This window comes from Neoarius graeffei, chromosome 12, assembly GCF_027579695.1.
Source record: "Neoarius graeffei isolate fNeoGra1 chromosome 12, fNeoGra1.pri, whole genome shotgun sequence".
In the NCBI taxonomy this organism is placed as follows: Eukaryota; Metazoa; Chordata; class Actinopteri; order Siluriformes; family Ariidae; genus Neoarius; species Neoarius graeffei.
In genome coordinates this window covers 53,042,125-53,061,335 of record NC_083580.1, presented here as the reverse complement: position 1 = coordinate 53,061,335, position 19,211 = coordinate 53,042,125, and the positions used below count along the sequence as shown (strand labels likewise).

Genomic DNA, 19,211 nt, shown 5'->3' with positions numbered 1-19,211 from the left:
CATGGTAGAAAGCAAAATAGCTAAATTCCTTACTATATTTCTTTAAATAACATCTTTAAACATCTCAATAATACGCTCATACTAACTGGAGAGCCACAGCTCCATCTTTGCTCCTCAAAGACATGGCCTTTCCTTGATATTACACTAAATCATGATTACAATTACATGTTGACAGCACCAGTTTCAAATCACATCATCGTTTTACCTCATTGCTAGTCCTCAATCTCCCCCTGCCCCAATTTTTTTTTAAAGTAACAAGTATATTAAAAGAAGTGAACCAGACAAAAAATATCTTGGGTTCGCACTGTTTGCAATGAAATAAGTCCAAGTAAATTTAGAAAGTCTTTTTTTTAAATCCGCATCTTCCCGTACTGTTCCAACTTTTCCCTGCTATTTTATTTTTTGGGGGGTGCATGCATATAGTGTGTGCAATATATACAGTGTGAACAGCATAATTACTAAAGTGACTGCTTAGTCTTATGAAGGAATGAAGTGACGTCAATTTATGATCATGCTTTCAACAGCATTGAAAAAGGAGTTACTGTTGTTACACAAACACTGCCTTACCTGCTGGTAGGATTCTGAAACTGCACCCGACAAACCAAAAAGAAATTAGCACAGATGTGATCAAGTTTAGGATTTTGCTGATCTAATTCATTCAATCTAAAATCTTTGGACACTGGGGAGGGGGGAGGTGGTGTTACAGCTGGTTCAGAACCAAAATACTTGTCAGTTTTAAGCCACAGTTACCCCACCATCAAAAGTTCAAGTTTCAGGCTGAGTTTAATAAATTTTAAATACACAAGACTAATAAAAAGGCTACTATAGAAATGACATACCCAAAATGTTTAGACCATCATGAGAAAGTCAACATATATTTTGTAGGGCTGACGGCTTCTGCTTTGATTTCTAGGTTAGATTCTAATCATTAGAAGCCAAAAAAAAATGTGGGAAGAAAGAAGGGGGTGTCACCCAAGGATTACAGAAAATTCCCCTCTTGACAAATAGCTTCCTGTTGGGTCTGAACATTTACTCCTGAAATTCCATACAAAAGAAAAAAAAAAGTCGATAAAAAGACCCAAATGTGAATTCCTCATGAGATTCTACAAGTTTTATTATCACTCGTTTAAATAATCCTTTAATTATGTCTTAGCTCAAAATTACAAGAAGGATATGTTTTTGTGTTTTATTTTTATTAAAAATGTAAATTTCAAACCTCATGGGTGTCTGTAAAACATTACAATGAAAATTCAAATCAACACAAAACCCAAAAATGTTGATGCGTCACTGACCCGCTCACCCCACCCGACCCCTGGTTTAATCTGCCTACGATAACAACGGTCATTACCCTGATCATCTCAGATACACCCCAAAATGTATACAAGAGGTGACGAGAACAAGCTGGTGCTTTCCTTTTGTCTAATAATCACATTAGGAAAAACCGTCGACTCTGGAGCAGAAACCCCGCTTTAAACCATATTACAATATACATAAAAGAACAGGAAGAAAAAAAATGAGTGGCTAGTTATGTACGCTAGGATTAGCTCATCACTGCACCATGGCTTATTTTATATCACAACCATTCACAGAAAAAAAATGCATTTATGTACTTATATATAAATTGCTATTTACTTCGGTTTAGTCTACAGAGGATGACGTGCAGGTCGTTAATATCTCGTACGTGTCTTTGGAGATGGACGATGTGAGAGGCTTCAGCAAAGAGATGCCACTAATTTTCCAAATGCAGGTAGGTAATGTCCAGGGAATTAACTCTGATTAGACATGGGAAGGACAGGAGAGGCTTCAGAACAGAAGACTGAGCACAATAATAAAAAAACAAAACAAAAACACAAAAGAAACAAAACCAAAAAAATATGTTTTTGCTCCCTTGGGCCGGAGGATGACTTCAAATTGAAATAACAGATACAGAAGGGGTTGGAATATCAATGTGTCCATGTGAGATTTTAGTCATCCTCACCATCATCCTGCACAGGGGAAAACCGGCCACAAATGAGCTCAAGTTACTATTACTATATTTTTATACACTCATACATCTTACAGCACAGTGTAGGCTTCAAATAGTACACCTCACCTCTCCATCCTCTCCCTCATCTTCCTCCTCATCTTCCTCCCCCTCATCTTCATCCCCTTCCTCATCAATATCTTCCAAACCTTCCTCCTCCTCTTCATCCTCCTCATCTTCACCCTCACCTTCCTCATCATCCATGTCTGGGACCTGTTTATAAAAAAAAAGGGGGGGGGGGGGATAAATAAAACCTTAAAAAATAGATGGAAAATGTCTAGAATGCACCAACAAGTGCACACTTGATGCAGTCTGTCAAAAGTATCTCACAGTTCTTCTGTCTGCCAAAAGTTTGAGACACCAAGTCATCCCACAGATTGGGGTTGCCTGAGATGCAGAGGCTTTTTTTTTTTTTAAACCAACCACTGCACCATGTTTATCTATTTCCAGTTAATATTAAACCACCATTCAATATTCATTAGCCTTCAACTAACTTGGCAGACCTTTCAGGCCCATTTTACACCAGACCTCAGGGGCCCAGTGACTATGTCCAAGACGACGTCATGTTAATCAGAATTACCTTTACACTGGCAGCACACACAGCTGATGATATTTAAAATAAAAACAGGTCTACTTGTGTGTGACATGGTTGTGGTTTCTATCTAGAACTACATATTTTTGCTATACTTTGCAGTGCATGTCTACAAACTAGACAGTCCATGTCCTCCTGCTGCAGTGTGCACTCCAGCATTGGTTAAAATCCAAACCTGGTAAAAGCTCAAACTTCGATGCACTATGGCAGTTTAATGAACTATGACCATACACAGTGCTAAGGGCACGTTTATAATAAAACACCTGTATATCATTTCCTCAACTAGAGCAAGCAAGCAGAGAAGCGGTGCTCCAATGGTGTAAAACATGCTTCTCGTGCAGAAAAACATCATGTGAAATGCACCAAATGTGAACCAGACTAAACCAATGAGAATCATTTGCTAGCACTTATTTACCGGTTCAGTGCACTTGTGTGCGGCAAATCAACAGATGCAACAGCCACTATGAAAGCTGAGCCCTGAAAACAAGATTGTCAACCAGGAAAAAGGTTGAGGATACCGGAACTACACTACGATTCTTGTAATGCTAAAAAAAGGAGCAGCGCTTGCAACATCCAAAAAAAAGTCCAATTTAAGTGTTTTGCTTTGAAAACCCTCCCATAATGAAGTTACCTTCTCATTCAGCAGCACAGCTGTCTGCAAAATATAAGCCACAGCGCCATCTAGTGGCTTTGCCACCTTCACAAAACAGCAGTGTGGCTAGTGCAGACAACTGTCAAAAAAAACCCATTTGCTTCAGTGCATTAAATCTGTTTCCAGTGTTGACACACGTATGAAAATGATGCCCATTAAGACACAGGCTTTTCACTTCTTGCCACTGTTGAGCAATGCTAAGAATTATTCTTATGTTGCAGTGATCATTCAGTTGAAACCGTACCAGATAATACTGCAGAGGATTGGGCCAGATATCATCCTTGATCACTTCACCAAGTTCATCAGCCCCAGCATCTGAGTGATCAGTGAACCAAGTAAAGAAGCTTTCTGGTTCCTCATGTTGCCTCTTCTTTCCAGCCTTGTTCTGCGTCTGCCCCGCCCTCTTTGTCAAGTCCTAAAAAACATGTTTGTTTTTTTTAATTTTAGAAAGAAAAAAAGATGCAGCATTTAAGTGGTACTAATACTAAAATCTAACATCTAATAACCATAAGCTGTAATACAAGGGATCTAAGCCCTCTCCTCAAACAGCACACCCAGCAGCCCCTTCTTGCCAAGTTACACAGAACACTAAAGAGAACATAAATGAATAACTTTCTTCATGGAAACTCAAAGCTAACACTGAAGAGCCTGTAGAGGACACCATGGCCTTTAAACATCCAAACTAACATCGAATATGATTCTATTGAGAAATGTGCAAAATGTGTCAACACTAACCTTTCCAGCCTTCCATTTAATCTCAGTTGATTTTGAAGACGGGTCACCACTTTCATTCAAGTGGAACTCTTTCGACAGGACTTTGTTTTCAAAGTAGGGATTTTCATCAAAGTACTGAATGGGGGAGGGGGGAATTAGTACACCATCTCCCATAGCAAGCTAGCTTTTAAAAGTAATAAACTGCAAAGCAGAAGAGGAGCAGCTACTTACAAAATCTATTCTGTAACCTGATTTGATATCCTCAAACTCCGTGACCTCCACCCTAGTCAGGTAATGAAGGGCTTCTTCATCCTCCTCACCAAGCAGAGCTGAAACTGTAGCACATGCACAAAACAGTCATGATACAATGCACAAAACATGAAACTCATTTGGAATTTTCTAGAATCTAGTTCTACCCAAAAATTTAGAGATAAAAAAACCCCCTCAACTTTCAATACCCCAATTTCACCAGTGAAATTAGCTTACCAATTTTAAAAACATCCATTTTGTTTTGGATCCCCCTTTTTTTTTTTACAATAACTAATGCATTCTTTAAATATTCTGCTAGTTCTGCATTCTCCAAACAAAGATTATGCTGCTTATTATACAGTTTATTACATATTTAGGATATTCACTGAACTCTTGATTTGTCACATTTAACAAAAAAGATTAAAACCCTAAATTTTATGTAAACCCCCGTAAAATGTCAAATAAAACTTCACTTGTTTTGTGAAGTAAAACCAGAGCACCACGTTTAAAGTAACTGCTCAGACTGTATTTTGTACTCTTCCACACCTGCATAGCTCTACACACATGCCTTATTTACTGAATGAGCATAACTGTTGCATGAAAATGCAGATCTTAACCCACATGAAAACCATTAGGTTTAAGGCATTTCTATTCAAGCAGTCAGAATGAGATCTAATACTCCCTTATGGTTCAAATTTACATACTCAAATACAAATTCCACACTGGAATACTGAGTACAAATTATACTAGGCACCTAACAAACTAAAGTTTATTCAAAACCAAGGTCAACCAACTTATAAATCGATACTTGCTAGTTCATGGATAAGCTTGTGTCACATGACTGCTTCATAGAACTTTTGCAATACAAAATCACTATGCATCTGATAATCAACTGTTCTTAAGAAAACACCAGAATGAATTCATAAAGATCATAACATTAAGCTATACGGTAAATTAGTATACACTTGAGTCTGTTCTCACCTTGTGGATGATTGACGAATGTTGTGACCCAGAAGTTTGGGATTTTGGCTATGAGTTCCGATCGCTTCTGGAAAAACGGCTGGCGTAGCTTATTGTACTTCTGCTCTACTTTTAGGATTTCCTCGCTTGCTTGTTCATTCAATCTGAAAACCAAAAAAAAAAAAAACATGTTACTCAACTTACCAGGGAAAAGTTAAGCAAGACCTGAAGTGCAGCAGGTTAGATCACCTGTCGATTTCATTCTGTACTTCATCGATGTGTTCAATAGCCTCCTGCTGTTCTTTTTCTAAAAGACAAAGAAGACAGATAAACATCAAATGTAATCCCTCATAATACAGTTCTAACTTGCTGCAAAAAATATAAGTCAGGAAAAAAAAAGTTTGAAAAACAAGCTAACCTCCATCCTCCTTTACTGTTTGCAAATGTAACCAACACAGGTTTATACCCATATAAACACATCACTACACAATACTCCGTTATATTTCCAAAACCTTTGTAAAACGTTTATAGGTTTACAGGAACGGAAACATTAACCGCGTTATTGTTATTATAGTTAAATGAAACAAGAAAAAGTTACACGGTTATTATTAAATATTAAGAAGTGACCGAGATTAATAAAGGACCAGATGAATGTGGCGCGTAAACACAGCTGACTTCACTACAAGGCGTAAACACAGGTGATGCTGAATAAACCCGGAACTTCAGCTAAAGCGAATACCAATAAAAACACACGCAAGTCCAACAAGTTCGGTTAAATATCGGATATATTTCATTTTTAAGTCCACATTAGCTGCTCTAGCCGCCGTTTCCGGTTAACCGAACTGCTGGACCGCGTGGTTTGAATGAACAAGGCCTGGAATTGGCTAATGCTAGCTAGCTAGCAAGCAAGTTAAGAAAACTCAATCATCAATACTATCTATTAGACAACTTTTTAAAAAGCAATAGCGGTCAGCAGTTACTTCTTTAACAAATAACATCTAATCCTTCAAATTTAGGAGTTATTCCATGTCGTTGTAGTTCGCTAACCATACACAGAGCTAGCCGTGATGGCGGGGAGACACAATAAACGCGACACCGAGCTAACTGGAATGCTAACTAGCATGATGCTAACACGGAGCGCATTAATGCCTTTAGTGGCATTTCAGCCGCGCACACAACAAAATCATTGTCTAGGTGGTTACAACTCATTTAATATAACTACCCCAAACCAAAACGCGCGGTTCAATCGTTGAAAAGCGAAATGAACTCGGTAAATTAGCGTGAAGCGAACATGCGTGGCACAATGAGCGGCGAACATGGCCGCGGGTCACCGCTGCAGTCTTCACCGTCTTCGGCTAGAGTTAGCGCCACAGGCTAAACATTTAAAGTTGGAGGTTTTCTCAAAAATAAAATTACGACTTCAAATAATGCCCAGGAGACTAAACCCCGCCAAACAGAGACACAGTGATGAAAAGAGAGAAAGAGACAGAGAGCGAGTGCTGAAAATGGCGGTGGTTAGCCGTAGGAGGCCGCCATGGCGGTCTTTACCCGAGGTCTCGTCCGCTCCGTCATGATTCGAGTTCTGCTCCTTCCTGCTCACTTTCGCCGCCGAGGCCGACATGCTGATTCTCTTCGCCTGCGCAACTTTTATCTAAAACAAAAAAACTCCACAAGAATGTGCTCCTAAACGTATTACCTAAATCTCCCACCTGAGGAAGAAGAGAAAACTCCGCTCTACCTGTGTGCGAGAGAAGTGAAATGCGGTTATAAAGCGTTATAATATCGCGCTTCTCGACTTCAGATTAGCGCGCGACTCGACACAGAGCCGTTCTCTATTCTCTATCTGGCGCGCTCCCGCTCTTCGTGCACGCGCTTTACTAATAGAACACTAGAGAGAACAACAAACCCCGCCTTCAGTTTTATAAAACGTTGCTCGCTCCCGTCCACTACGCTCTGATTGGCTGGAAGACCGGAAGTTCTCCAAATCGCTCACAACCAAAATTTATATACATTTTTTTTAAACGGATAATTCACGTTGTGTTTGTTTTAAATCCAGTCTGATGATCAATTTACATTTTATTATATTTATCCTAATTGATTAACTTGGTATGAACGATTATTTATTCCTGTTTTGTTCTGACCTGCATGATATACAGTATTTTTGGAATTCTCATCTCATCTCATCTCATCATCTCTAGCCGCTTTATCCTGTTCTACAGGGTCGCAGGCAAGCTGGAGCCTATCCCAGCTGACTACGGGCGAAAGGCGGGGTACACCCTGGACAAGTCGCCAGGTCAACACAGGGCTGACACATAGACACAGACAACCATTCACTCTCACGGTCAATTTAGAGTCACCAGTTAACCTAACCTGCATGTCTTTGGACCGTGGGGGAAACCGGAGCACCCGGAGGAAACCCACGCAGACACGGGGAGAACATGCAAACTCCGCACAGAAAGGCCCTCGTCGGCCATGGGGCTCGAACCCGGACCTTCTTGCTGTGAGGCGACAGTGCTAACCACTACACCACCATGCCGCCCTGAGCATTTATCTCATCTCATCTCATTATCTCTAGCCGCTTTATCCTTCTACAAGGTCGCAGGCAAGCTGGAGCCTATCCCAGCTGACTATGGGCGAAAGGCGGGGTACACCCTGGACAAGTCGCCAGGTCATCACAGGGCTGACACATAGACACAGACAACCATTCACACTCACATTCACACCTACGGTCAATTTAGAGTCACCAGTTAACCTAACCTGCATGTCTTTGGACTGTGGGGGAAACCGGAGCACCCGGAGGAAACCCACGCAGACACGGGGAGAACATGCAAACTCCGCACAGAAAGGCCCTCGTCGGCCATGGGGCTCGAACCCGGACCTTCTTGCTGTGAGGCGACAGTGCTAACCACTACACCACCGTGCCGCCCTGAGCATTTATATGTTGTTATAAATGTTAAATGTCCCTTAACAAAGAGACAGGAGGCAAAGTTGGAGGTGGCGGAGTTGAGGATGTTAAAGCAATAGTTCGGGATTTTTGACATGAATCTGTATGGCATCCCCGTCAACAGTGTCGTGCAAATACACTGACTTACCCCCGACAGCATCCTGTGGGTCCAGTTCTTGTCTAGTTTTGGTCCAGACGAAAGTAGTCCGGCAAGTTTGTTGGGGTCACGAAAGTAAAACGTTTTTCTTCTCAAAACAGTATGTGTTCAAAAGAGTGATATATTTGCATCACAAAACCGTTGCCAAATAAAAAGTCAGACCTCGCAATTATTTGGCGCTATATTTTGTCTCCATCGGTATCACTGCGCGCTGTCATGTTGACATCTGCGCAGGAATCAACACCTTTCCCATTGTTTGGCAGTGATTAGGAGTTCAGATCAGCGGCGCTAACAAGCTAATTTGAGAGCAAGAACAGCGACAAATTTATCACCTTCTATAACCTATACAATAGAAAATGGTGCGCACTTGCGACTATCCAGGCTGTAGCAACAAAGATGTGGCTGAATCTCCGCACACATTTCACCGTTTTCCCATGACAGACGTGTCACTGAGGAAACTTTGGCTTGTTGCTCTGGGCTTCCATGTGGACTCCAAACAGGCAAAGGTAAAAAAGCTTCATGTTTGCAGTGCGCACTTCAGCGACGACGACTATGTTTCTTCATGCCCAGGACTGAGGAAGAAACGGGTTTTGAAGAAAGCTGCTGTCCCTGCACCCCAGGTAAGAACAAAGTTGTACTGCCATGCTTTCAAGCGGACAGGCTTTCAAGAATCAGCTAGAGCTAGCTGCTAGCAACGTTGTGTTTTAAGACATGAATGAAAGATATGTTGTTATCTGCCCGTGACATTACGAGATACTGACATAGAGCAAACATATCCTAACTCCAGACACATTTGTACATTCCAAATTTACACCAAGACAATGGTAACATTGAAATGAAAACATTGGACAGGACAATATCAATCCTCCCAGTTCTACCCATGGTAAGTGGTATAGTGCATAGTGACTGGGTGATGCACGGAGGCTGTGCAAACTAACAAAACACCTGTAGGCTACAACATGTAAAAAAGGAGTCAACACTTACTCTGAAGACAACTGACCATCGGGTCCAGCTGGCCTGGGACGCTTCTTCCAGTTAATTTTAGGAATGTGGAAAAACGTCTGCAAGACACCAACATTCAGGAGTGCAGGGAAGTCAGTGTGGTTTGTGATGCAGACAGCAGCTGGCACGCTGGCCTCCTCGTCAATTGAAAGGTCTTGCATCTGTGGCATGATGAGATCCCATTCGTGGCAGCAGTAGCACTCCACCTCTGTCTGCATTACTTCACATTTGGAACAAGTACACCACCATTTGTCGGTCACCCGGTGTCTCGCGGCTCCAGCTGCGGCTCCAGCTTCACCTTCTTCCACTTCTCTGTCCACCCTTTCTCTCTCTGCCCGTTCTAACTCCATCTGGCGAATTTCTTCATCTGTACATTCGGGTTCATAAAGATATTCCTTTGGCTGTGAGATGAAGTCAATGTTTTCAACGTCGCTGTCGTAGTCAGACATGTTGTCGCTAACTTTGCTAGCAGTAAACAATGAATGAAACAGCCGTGGCTGTCACCTGGCGGCAGCGTGCAGTGATAAGAAGGGAGAGAAAATAGTGCCAAGCGATTTCGAGGTCTGACTTTTTATTTGGCAACGGTTTTGTGATGCAAATATATCACTCTTTTGAACACGTACTGTTTTGAGACGAAAAACGTTTTACTTTCGTGACCCCAACAAACTTGCCGGACTACTTTCGTCTGGACCAAAACCGGACAAGAACTGGACTCACAGGCTGCTGTCAGGGGTAAGTCAGTGTGTTTGCACAACACTATTGATGGGGATGCCATACAGATTCATGTCAAAAATCCCGAACTATCCCTTTAAGGTTTGTGATGGGAGGTTGGACAGGATAAGGAACGAGCTCATCAGAGGGACAGCACATGTGGAGAGCTTGGGAATTAAGCTAAGAGAGATGAGACTGAGATGGTATGGGCACATCCTGAGAAGAGATGCAGAGCGTGTGGGAAGGAGAATGTTGAGGATGGAGCTGCCAGGCAAACAAAAACAAGGAAGGCCAAAGAGGAGATACATGGATGTGGTGAGAGAGGACATGAAAGTGGCAGGTGTGGTAGAGAAGGATGCGGAAGACAGGGAGCAATGGAGACGAAAGATCCGCTGTGGCGACCCCTAATCGGGAGCAGCCAAAAGAAGAAGAAGCTTGAACATTTATATAACATCTCTTTCCCAGGGACAATGGTGAACACAACATAATCTAAGCCTAATAATAAACTGATGGAAAATGTGGAATTAACAAAAAATATACAATGAAATGATACGGTGAATTTTCCTGTAAGGAGACGTTTATTTATGGAAGGAGTGTCCAGTGTCAGCACTTTGTACAACCCCAATCCAGAAAAAGTTGGGACAATACGGAAAATCTCATCTCATCATCTCTAGCCGCTTTATCCTTCTACAGGGTCGCAGGCAAGCTGGAGCCTATCCCAGCTGACTACGGGCGAAAGGCGGGGTACACCCTGGACAAGTCGCCAGGTCATCACAGGGCTGACACATAGACACAGACAACCATTCACACTCACATTCACACCTACAGTCAATTTAGAGTCACCAGTTAACCTAACCTGCATGTCTTTGGACTGTGGGGGAAACCGGAGCACCCGGAGGAAACCCACGCGGACACGGGGAGAACATGCAAACTCCACACAGAAAGGCCCTCGCCGGCCCCGGGGCTCGAACCCAGGACCTTCTTGCTGTGAGGCGACAGCGCTAACCACTACACCACCATGCCGCCCCAATATGGAAAATACAAATGAAAAAAGAAAGAAGTGATTTATAAATTTACTTGGACCTGTATTTCATTGTAGACAGTATGAACTCAATAATAATAATAAGTTACGTTTTTAGGGCGGCACGGTGGTGTAGTGGTTAGCACTGTCGCCTCACAGCAAAAGGGTCCTAAGTTTGAGCCCAGCGGCTGGCGAGGGCCTTTCTGTGTGGAGTTTGCATGTTCTCCCCGTGTCTGCGTGGGTTTCTTCCAGGTGCTCCAGTTTCCCCCACAGTCCAAAGACATGCAGGTTAGGTTAACTGGTGACTCTAAATTGACTGTAGGTGTGAATGTGAGTGTGAATGGTTGTTTGTCTCTGTGTCAGCCCTGCGATAACCTGGCGACTTGTCCAGGGTGTACCCCGCCTTTCGCCCGTAGTCAGCTGGGATAGGCTCCAGCTTGCCTGCGACCCTGTAGAAAGGATAAGCGGCTACAGATAATGGATGGATGGATGGACGGATGAAGTTACATTTATATAGCGCCTTTCTCAAACTCAAGGTTGCTTTACATAGGTCAGAGAAAACACCAAAAAAAAAAAAAAGAGTTGCTAAAGAGTGGTGAGTTTATGCACTGGAGATGAGATTTGAAGAAAGGAAGAGAAGAGCAGTCACGGAGGGGTTGAGGAAGGGAGTTCCAGAGCTTGGGGGCCAAGGCACTGAAGGACCTGCTACCCAGGGTAGAGAGTCTAGTGTGGGGGACAGCAAGAAGATTATAGTTAGAGGATCTGAGAGAGCGGGATGGAGTATAAGGGGTCAGGATATTTCATGTTTTGTCTGGTCAACATCATTTCATTTTTTTTTTAAATATACATCCGTTCTTGCATTTCAGGCCTGCAATACATTTCAAATAAGTTGTGAGAGGGGCAATTTAGGGCTAGTAATGAGGTAGAACAATTAAATAATATTGTGATTTGAAGTAGCTGATGTAAACATGTGATTGTAATCATGATTTAGTACAAAATCAGTATCCAGGAAAGGCCTAATCTTTGCGGAGAAAAGAATGAGCTGAGGATCTGCAGTCAACAAATACATGAGAAATGTACTGAAATGTTTAAAAACAGGGGCGGCATGGTGGTGTAGTGGTTAGCACTGTCGCCCCACAGCAAGAAGGTCCTGGGTTTGAGCCCAGCAGCCAATGAGGGAGTTTGTGGAGTTTGCATGTTCTCCCCGTGTCTGCGTGGGTTTCCTCCGGGTGCTCCGGTTTCCTCCACAGTCCAAAGACCTGCAGGTTAGGCTAGTTGGTGGCTCTAAATTGACTCTAGGTGTGAGTGTGAATGGTTGTTTGTTTCTATGTGTTAGCCCTGCGATGTCCAGGCTGTACCCTGCCTCTCGCCCATAGTCAGCTGGGATAGGCTCCAGCTTGCCTGTGACCCTGCACAGGATAAGTGGCTACAGATAATGGATAGATGTTTTAAAACAATGTTCCTCAAAGAATGATAGTAAGGAATTTGGATATTTCACCCTCTAAAGGGAATAATATCATGAAAAGATTCACAGAGTCTGGAGGGATTTCAGTGCATAAAAGGCAAGGGCACAAGCTTAAGCTGAATACCTGTGATCTCTGATCCCTCAGATGGCACTGCATCACAAACCATCATTCATTTATAGCTGACAAGGGCTCAGGATTACGTTGGTAAATTGATGTCAAGCACGACAGTACAGGATTACATCCACAAATGCCAGTTAAAACTTTACTGTGCAAAAAGGAAGTCTTATATTAATTGCGTCCAGAGGCACCATCAACTTCTCTGGGATTTAGAGTTATCTGGGATGAACCATCACACAGTGGAAACATGAACTGTGGTCAGATGAATCAGTATTCCAGGTCTTTTTTGGAAGAAATGGATAGTGTGCGCTCTGGACCGACAAAAGAAAAAGGACCATCCAGACTGTTATCAGCAACAAGTCCAAAAGTCAAGGTCTGTCATGGTATGGGGTTGTGTCATTTATCTTTGCCAAAGGCACTTACACTTCTGTGATGGCAGCATTAATGCAGAAAAGTCTCATCTCATCTCATTATCTGTAGCCGCTTTATCCTTCTACAGGGTCGCAGGCAAGCTGGAGCCTATCCCAGCTGACTACGGGCGAAAGGCGGGGTACACCCTGGACAAGTCACCAGGTCATCACAGGGCTGACACATAGACACAGACATCCATTCACACTCACATTCACACCTACGGTCAATTTAGAGAAAAGTACATTGAGATTTTTGGAGCAACATATTCTGCCTTCAAGATGACATCTTTTCCAGGGATATTTCAACGAGACAATGCAGAACCGGGCGGCACGGTGGTGTAGTGGTTAGCGCTGTCGCCTCACAGCAAGAAGGTCCGGGTTCGAGCCCCATGGCCAGCGAGGGCCTTTCTGTGCGGAGTTTGCATGTTTTCCCCGTGTCCGCGTGGGTTTCCTCCGGGTGCTCTGGTTTCCCCCACAGTCCAAAGACATGCAGGTTAGGTTAACTCATCTCATCTCATTATCTCTAGCCGCTTAATCCTTCTACAGGGTCGCAGGCAAGCTGGAGCCTATCCCAGCTGACTACAGGCGAAAGGCAGGGTACACCCTGGACAAGTCGCCAGGTCATCACAGGGCTGACACATAGACACAGACAACCATTCACACTCACATTCACACCTACGGTCAATTTAGAGTCACCAGTTAACCTAACCTGCATGTCTTTGGACTGTGGGGGAAACCGGAGCACCCGGAGGAAACCCACGCGGACACGGGGAGAACATGCAAACTCCACACAGAAAGGCCCTCGCCGGCCCCGGGGCTCGAACCCAGGACCTTCTTGCTGTGAGGCGACAGCGCTAACCACTACACCACCGTGCCGCCGGTTAGGTTAACTGGTGACTCTAAATTGATCGTAGGTGTGAATGTGAGTGTGAATGGTTGTCTGTGTCTATGTGTCAGCCCTGTGATGACCTGGCGACTTGTCCAGGGTGTACCCCGCCTTTCGCCCGTAGTCAGCTGGGATAGGCTCCAGCTTGCCTGCGACCCTGTAGAACAGGATAAAGCGGCTAGAGATAATGAGATGAGATGAGACAATGCAGAACCACATTCTGCACACGTTACAAAGGCATGGCTATGGAAGAAGAGGGTGCTTGTCTCCTCTGTCCCCAAAAGAGAATGTGTGGCAAATTTAGAAAATAAAAATATGACAATGACGACCCTGTACTGTTGCACACCTTAAGATCTGTTTGCATGAAGAATGGGACAAAATAACATCTGAAATACTTCGTCACTTGGTGTCTTCAGTCCCTAAACATCTTTTAAGTGTATCGATAAGGAAAGGCAACATTATAAAGTGGTAAATGCTTTACTGTTCCAACTTTTTATAAAAATGTGTTCCATGAATCAAAATTGAAGTGTATATTTTGGAAGAAAAAAAACCCCAGTAACATTTATGAGGTCAAACATCAAATAACATGCTGCTGTGTTGTTTTGAATGCAATACAGGTCAAAGATTATTTACAAATCATTGTTTTCCAGTTTTAGTTTTAATTTCAACATACTGTCCCAGCTTTTTCTGATTTGGGGTTGGAGCAGTCAGAGATCAAGCTGTACATTTTGTCACAAAGAAGGTCTTCAGGACAGAGGAGTCTGCATTTTGTTTCTCAGTAACATGACAAGCTGTGCATTTTTTTCTCATGAACTTCAAGAGAAAGAAAAAAAGAGTATGTTCCACAAAAGTAATGTAACCATACTGTAAATAGATAAAAAAGTAAGCATGTTGTTCTTTCATAAATAAAGAGTTGCAATTATTGACAAATTGTTGTGGTGTAAGAAGAATGTAACACTTCGGGACATGTTGTTGGTGGAAATTAATGAACTTCAAGGAGTCTTTGTGTCAAGCCACATCACACCACCTGAGTGCTGATTATTTTCATGACACGTGTACATTTAATGTTATATATATTTTGTACTGACCTGTGGTGGGTTTCCCAAAAGTCTCTTAACACTAAGGACATCTTAACTAGGAGGGTGTTCATTGTGCTGCTCGCTCGACCATTTAACGATGATCTTTGTGTTACGATGCTTTTGGGTAACTCGGCACTGGCTAGTATGTTTTATAATGTATTCTCCTTTGGAAAACTTTTGGGAAAGCCATGGGGTAATGATTAGAGAAGCAGCTTTGGGACCAAAAAAGTCACTGGTTAGATTCCTTGGACCAGCAGGAATAGCTAAAGTGCCCTTGAGCAAGACACCTAACCTCCAATTGCTCCCCAGGCTGTTCTGGGTATGTTGTATGTCGATCTGGATAAGAGCGTCTGTTAAATGCCTGTAATGCATAAGCAACAAAAATTCCATCCTCATCTCATTATCTCTAGCCGCTTTATCCTGTTCTACGTCGCAGGCAAGCTGGAGCCTATCCCAGCTGACTATGGGCGAAAGGCGGGGTACACCCTGGACAAGTCGCCCAGGTCATCACAGGGCTGACACATAGACACAGACAACCATTCACACTCACATTCACACCTACGGTCAATTTAGAGTCACCAGTTAACCTAACCTGCATGTCTTTGGACTGTGGGGGAAACCGGAGCACCCGGAGGAAACCCATGCGGACACTGGGAGAACATGCAAACTCTGCACAGAAAGGCCCTCGCCGGCCACGGGGCTCGAACCCGGACCTTCTTGCTGTGAGGCGACAGTACTAACCACTTCACCACCGTGCTGCCCAGCAACAAAAATCTCATCTCATCTCATTATCTCTAGCCGCTTTATCCTTCTACAGGGTCGCAGGCAAGCTGGAATCTAGATATATGTAATTGCACTATAGTTATACTGTAACCTGTTTTAGTGCTCTTATATTATCAATAGCTAAAATTAACTTCATGCAACTGTCACCTAATGAAGCATTCATTTTCTATAAGGTATTCCCATTTACAGTACACTTTGAGCGAGAGGGTTTTATTTATTTATTTTATATATATACAGTATATTTGTAAGGGCGGCACGGTGGTGTAGTGGTTAGCGCTGTCGCCTCACAGCAAGAAGGTCCGGGTTCGAGCCCCGTGGCCGGCGAGGGCCTTTCTGTGTGGAGTTTGCATGTTCTCCCCGTGTCCGTGTGGGTTTCCTCCGGGTGCTCCGGTTTCCCCCACAGTCCAAAGACATGCAGGTTAGGTTAACTGGTGACTCTAAATTGACCGTAGGTGTGAATGTGAGTGTGAATGGTTGTCTGTGTCTATGTGTCAGCCCTGTGATGACCTGGTGACTTGTCCAAGGTGTACCCCGCCTTTCGCCCGTAGTCAGCTGGGATAGGCTCCAGCTTGCCTGCGACCCTGTAGAACAGGATAAAGCGGCTAGAGATGATGAGATGAGATATTTTTGTAACGATACTTGCTAGTAGTAGTATGGCACATCACTTAACGTGACGTGGCTGCCCTGAATTGTTTCCTGTCAATTTCCAGATGGGTTGTCTCCCCTACAGGCATGTTAACCACTCTTTTATATCTTTATGCCATTGTCACCTGGGTCTATCTCACCTCCTAGCGACTTCCATCCTACCCTCAAGAATAACGCGCTCTATGCTTGAGTGTCTCTTTAGAAAGGATACTTGCTAAATGACTAAATGTTCTACTTTTACAGGTCAGAAGCTCTGACTACATCATAAATGAATTTATGTGAATTTACATGTCAGTTACATTTAACAGTTATTCCACGAAATCGAGTCGTACATGAGCTGATAGCTGACGAGGCGCATAGCACCGAGTTGGCTATAAGCCATGTACAACAAGATTGAGTGGAATAATTGTTTTATTATATCCACATTCACTGGATTTTAAGAAACAGGGTTTTTGGTTTTTTTGCAAATTCAAGTAAACAAACCGGCAAAACGACAGTAGTAATTTGTGAAAAATGCTATAATAACAATTCTTGAAAAAAAAAGATATGTTCTTACCATCAAATACTTTCATTCCATATTTTGTTTTTTTTTTGTATTTTCTGGGGTTTTGTTTTTGAGTAAAGTTTTTATATCGTCCTCGGTTGGTTCAGCAAAATGCGCCGCCATTTTGTTTTTCTCAACTCACGGTATATCCTAGCTGATCTCCTAGTTGTAGAGTAGCCAATCAGAGCATGGGATTGCTCATATCCAGTGAACGTAGACAGTATAATATACAACCCCGATTTCAAAGAAGTTGGGACAAAGTACAAATTGTAAATAAAAACGGAATGCAATAATTTACAAATCTCAAAAACTGATATTGTATTCACAATAGAACATAGACAACATATCAAATGTCGAAAGTGAGACATTTTGAAATTTCATGCCAAATATTGGCTCATTTGAAATTTCATGACAGCAACACGTCTCAAAAAAGTTGGGACAGGGTCAATAAGAGGCTGGAAAAGTTAAAGGTACAAAAAAGGAACAGCTGGAGGACCAAATTGCAACTCATTAGGTCAATTGGCAATAGGTCATTAACATGACTAGGTATAAAAAGAGCATCTTGGAGTGGCAGCGACTCTCAGAAGTAAAGATGGGAAGAGGATCACCAATCCCCCTAATTCTGCGCCGACAAATAGTGGAGCAATATCAGAATGGAATTTGACAGTGTAAAATTGCAAAGAGTTTGAACATATCATCATCTACAGTGCATAATATCATCAAAAGATTCAGAGAATCTGGAAGAATCTCTGTGCGTAAGGGTCAAGGCCGGAAAACCATACTGGGTGCCCGTGATCTTCAGGCCCTTAGACAGCACTGCATCACATACAGGCATGCTTCTGTATTGGAAACCACAAAATGGGCTCAGGAATATTTCCAGAGAACATTATCTGTGAACACAATTCACCGTGCCATCCGCCGTTGCCAGCTAAAACTCTATAGTTCAAAGAAGAAGCCGTATCTAAACATGATCCAGAAGCGCAGACGTCTTCTCTGGGCCAAGGCTCATTTAAAATGGACTGTGGCAAAGTGGAAAACTGTTCTGTGGTCAGACGAATCACAATTTGAAGTTCTTTATGGAAATCAGGGACGCCGTGTCATTCGGACTAAAGAGGAGAAGGACGACCCGAGTTGTTATCAGCGCTCAGTTCAGAAGCCTGCATCTCTGATGGTATGGGGTTGCATTAGTACATGTGGCATGGGCAGCTTACACATCTGGAAAGACACCATCAATGCTGAAAGGTATATCCAGGTTCTAGAGCAACATATGCTCCCATCCAGACGACGTCTCTTTCAGGGAAGACCTTGCATTTTCCAACATGACAATGCCAAACCACATACTGCATCAATTACAGCAGGGGTCACCAAACTTTTTTCTCTGGGGGCCACATTGTCGTTCCTGACTGTGATGGGGGCCGGGGTCGGGTCAGCTATATCACATAGAATTGTATAACCCAGACAAATATGACCACCAGCAGGCCTCATTGTGTAGTAGAGATTACTAGCCTGGCACGGCCATATCCACACTACTATATCCCCACTACTATATCCACACGACTATATCCCCACTACTATATCCCCACTACTATATCCCCACACTACTATATCCACACTACTATATCCACACTACTATATCAACACTTGATTCCTGGCACATATTTGTTTATCTTTACTAGTGGTTTGCAAAAGTAGTAATCAAGTCTTCACACTTTGTTTTAATTTGAAATACCACTGATATTCCATTTATTTATTTTCTAATAAAAATAATATCAAAGCTGTCAAGGTAAGAAACATCTGCCTAGTTGAGGTGATTGACGCTGGCAAAGGTGAGTGGAAAATTATAAATTGTAGGTAGGCCTGTTGATATTATTAATAATATTAATAATAATTGTATGCAGCACTTAATAAAGGTCAAATAAATAGGCCTATAAAATAAATACATTTTAAAAAACAGTGAAATTATAATAATATGAGCAATAGATCAATAGATCACAGCAGTTGTGCTGTGTCCTGCACGTCATTGCTCTCATCCATGGCCAAAGCAAAAAACTCGAATTCTGACGCTCTCTCATTCAGCTGGTCATACACGTTGTCCCCCAAATCTTCGGTTCGCCTGGTCATAGTAGGTGCGGAGAGACTCACCGCATTGAGCGCATCCTTCTTGTCGGGACACGCCTCCTCGGCCACAGCAAGCATGCATACTTTAACAAAGTCCCCATCAGTAAACGGCTTTCCATGGGTAGCTAGTAGGTGAGC

The 19,211-nt window shown here is 42.8% G+C and overlaps 1 protein-coding gene across 1 annotated transcript; it reads right to left on the bottom strand.

The window, feature by feature from the left end:
• Positions 1–1,174: 1,174 nt before the first annotated feature.
• Positions 1,175–7,077, bottom strand: setb (SET nuclear proto-oncogene b). The gene is made up of 8 exons (XM_060936009.1): positions 6,739–7,077; positions 5,440–5,497; positions 5,212–5,354; positions 4,213–4,316; positions 4,003–4,116; positions 3,512–3,682; positions 2,093–2,236; positions 1,175–1,985 (listed from the first exon to the last, which is right to left on the bottom strand). The coding sequence occupies exons 1-8, from the start codon at positions 6,809–6,811 to the stop codon at positions 1,965–1,967; spliced, it is 828 nt and encodes a 275-aa protein (XP_060791992.1). The 5' UTR covers positions 6,812–7,077; the 3' UTR covers positions 1,175–1,964.
• Positions 7,078–19,211: the final 12,134 nt, after the last annotated feature.

Bases quoted from the DNA above. Each gene is read 5' to 3' on its own strand.
- setb (XM_060936009.1), bottom strand. From the start codon at position 6,811: ATGTCGGCCTCGGCGGCGAAAGTGAGCAGGAAGGAGCAGAACTCGAAT. The intron at 5,498-6,738 runs GTAAAGACCGCC...TTTGTCTTTTAG, and splicing joins CGGAGCGGACGAGACCTCGG to AAAAAGAACAGCAGGAGGCT. The intron at 4,317-5,211 runs GTGAGAACAGAC...CATGTGCTACAG, and splicing joins ATTCGTCAATCATCCACAAG to TTTCAGCTCTGCTTGGTGAG.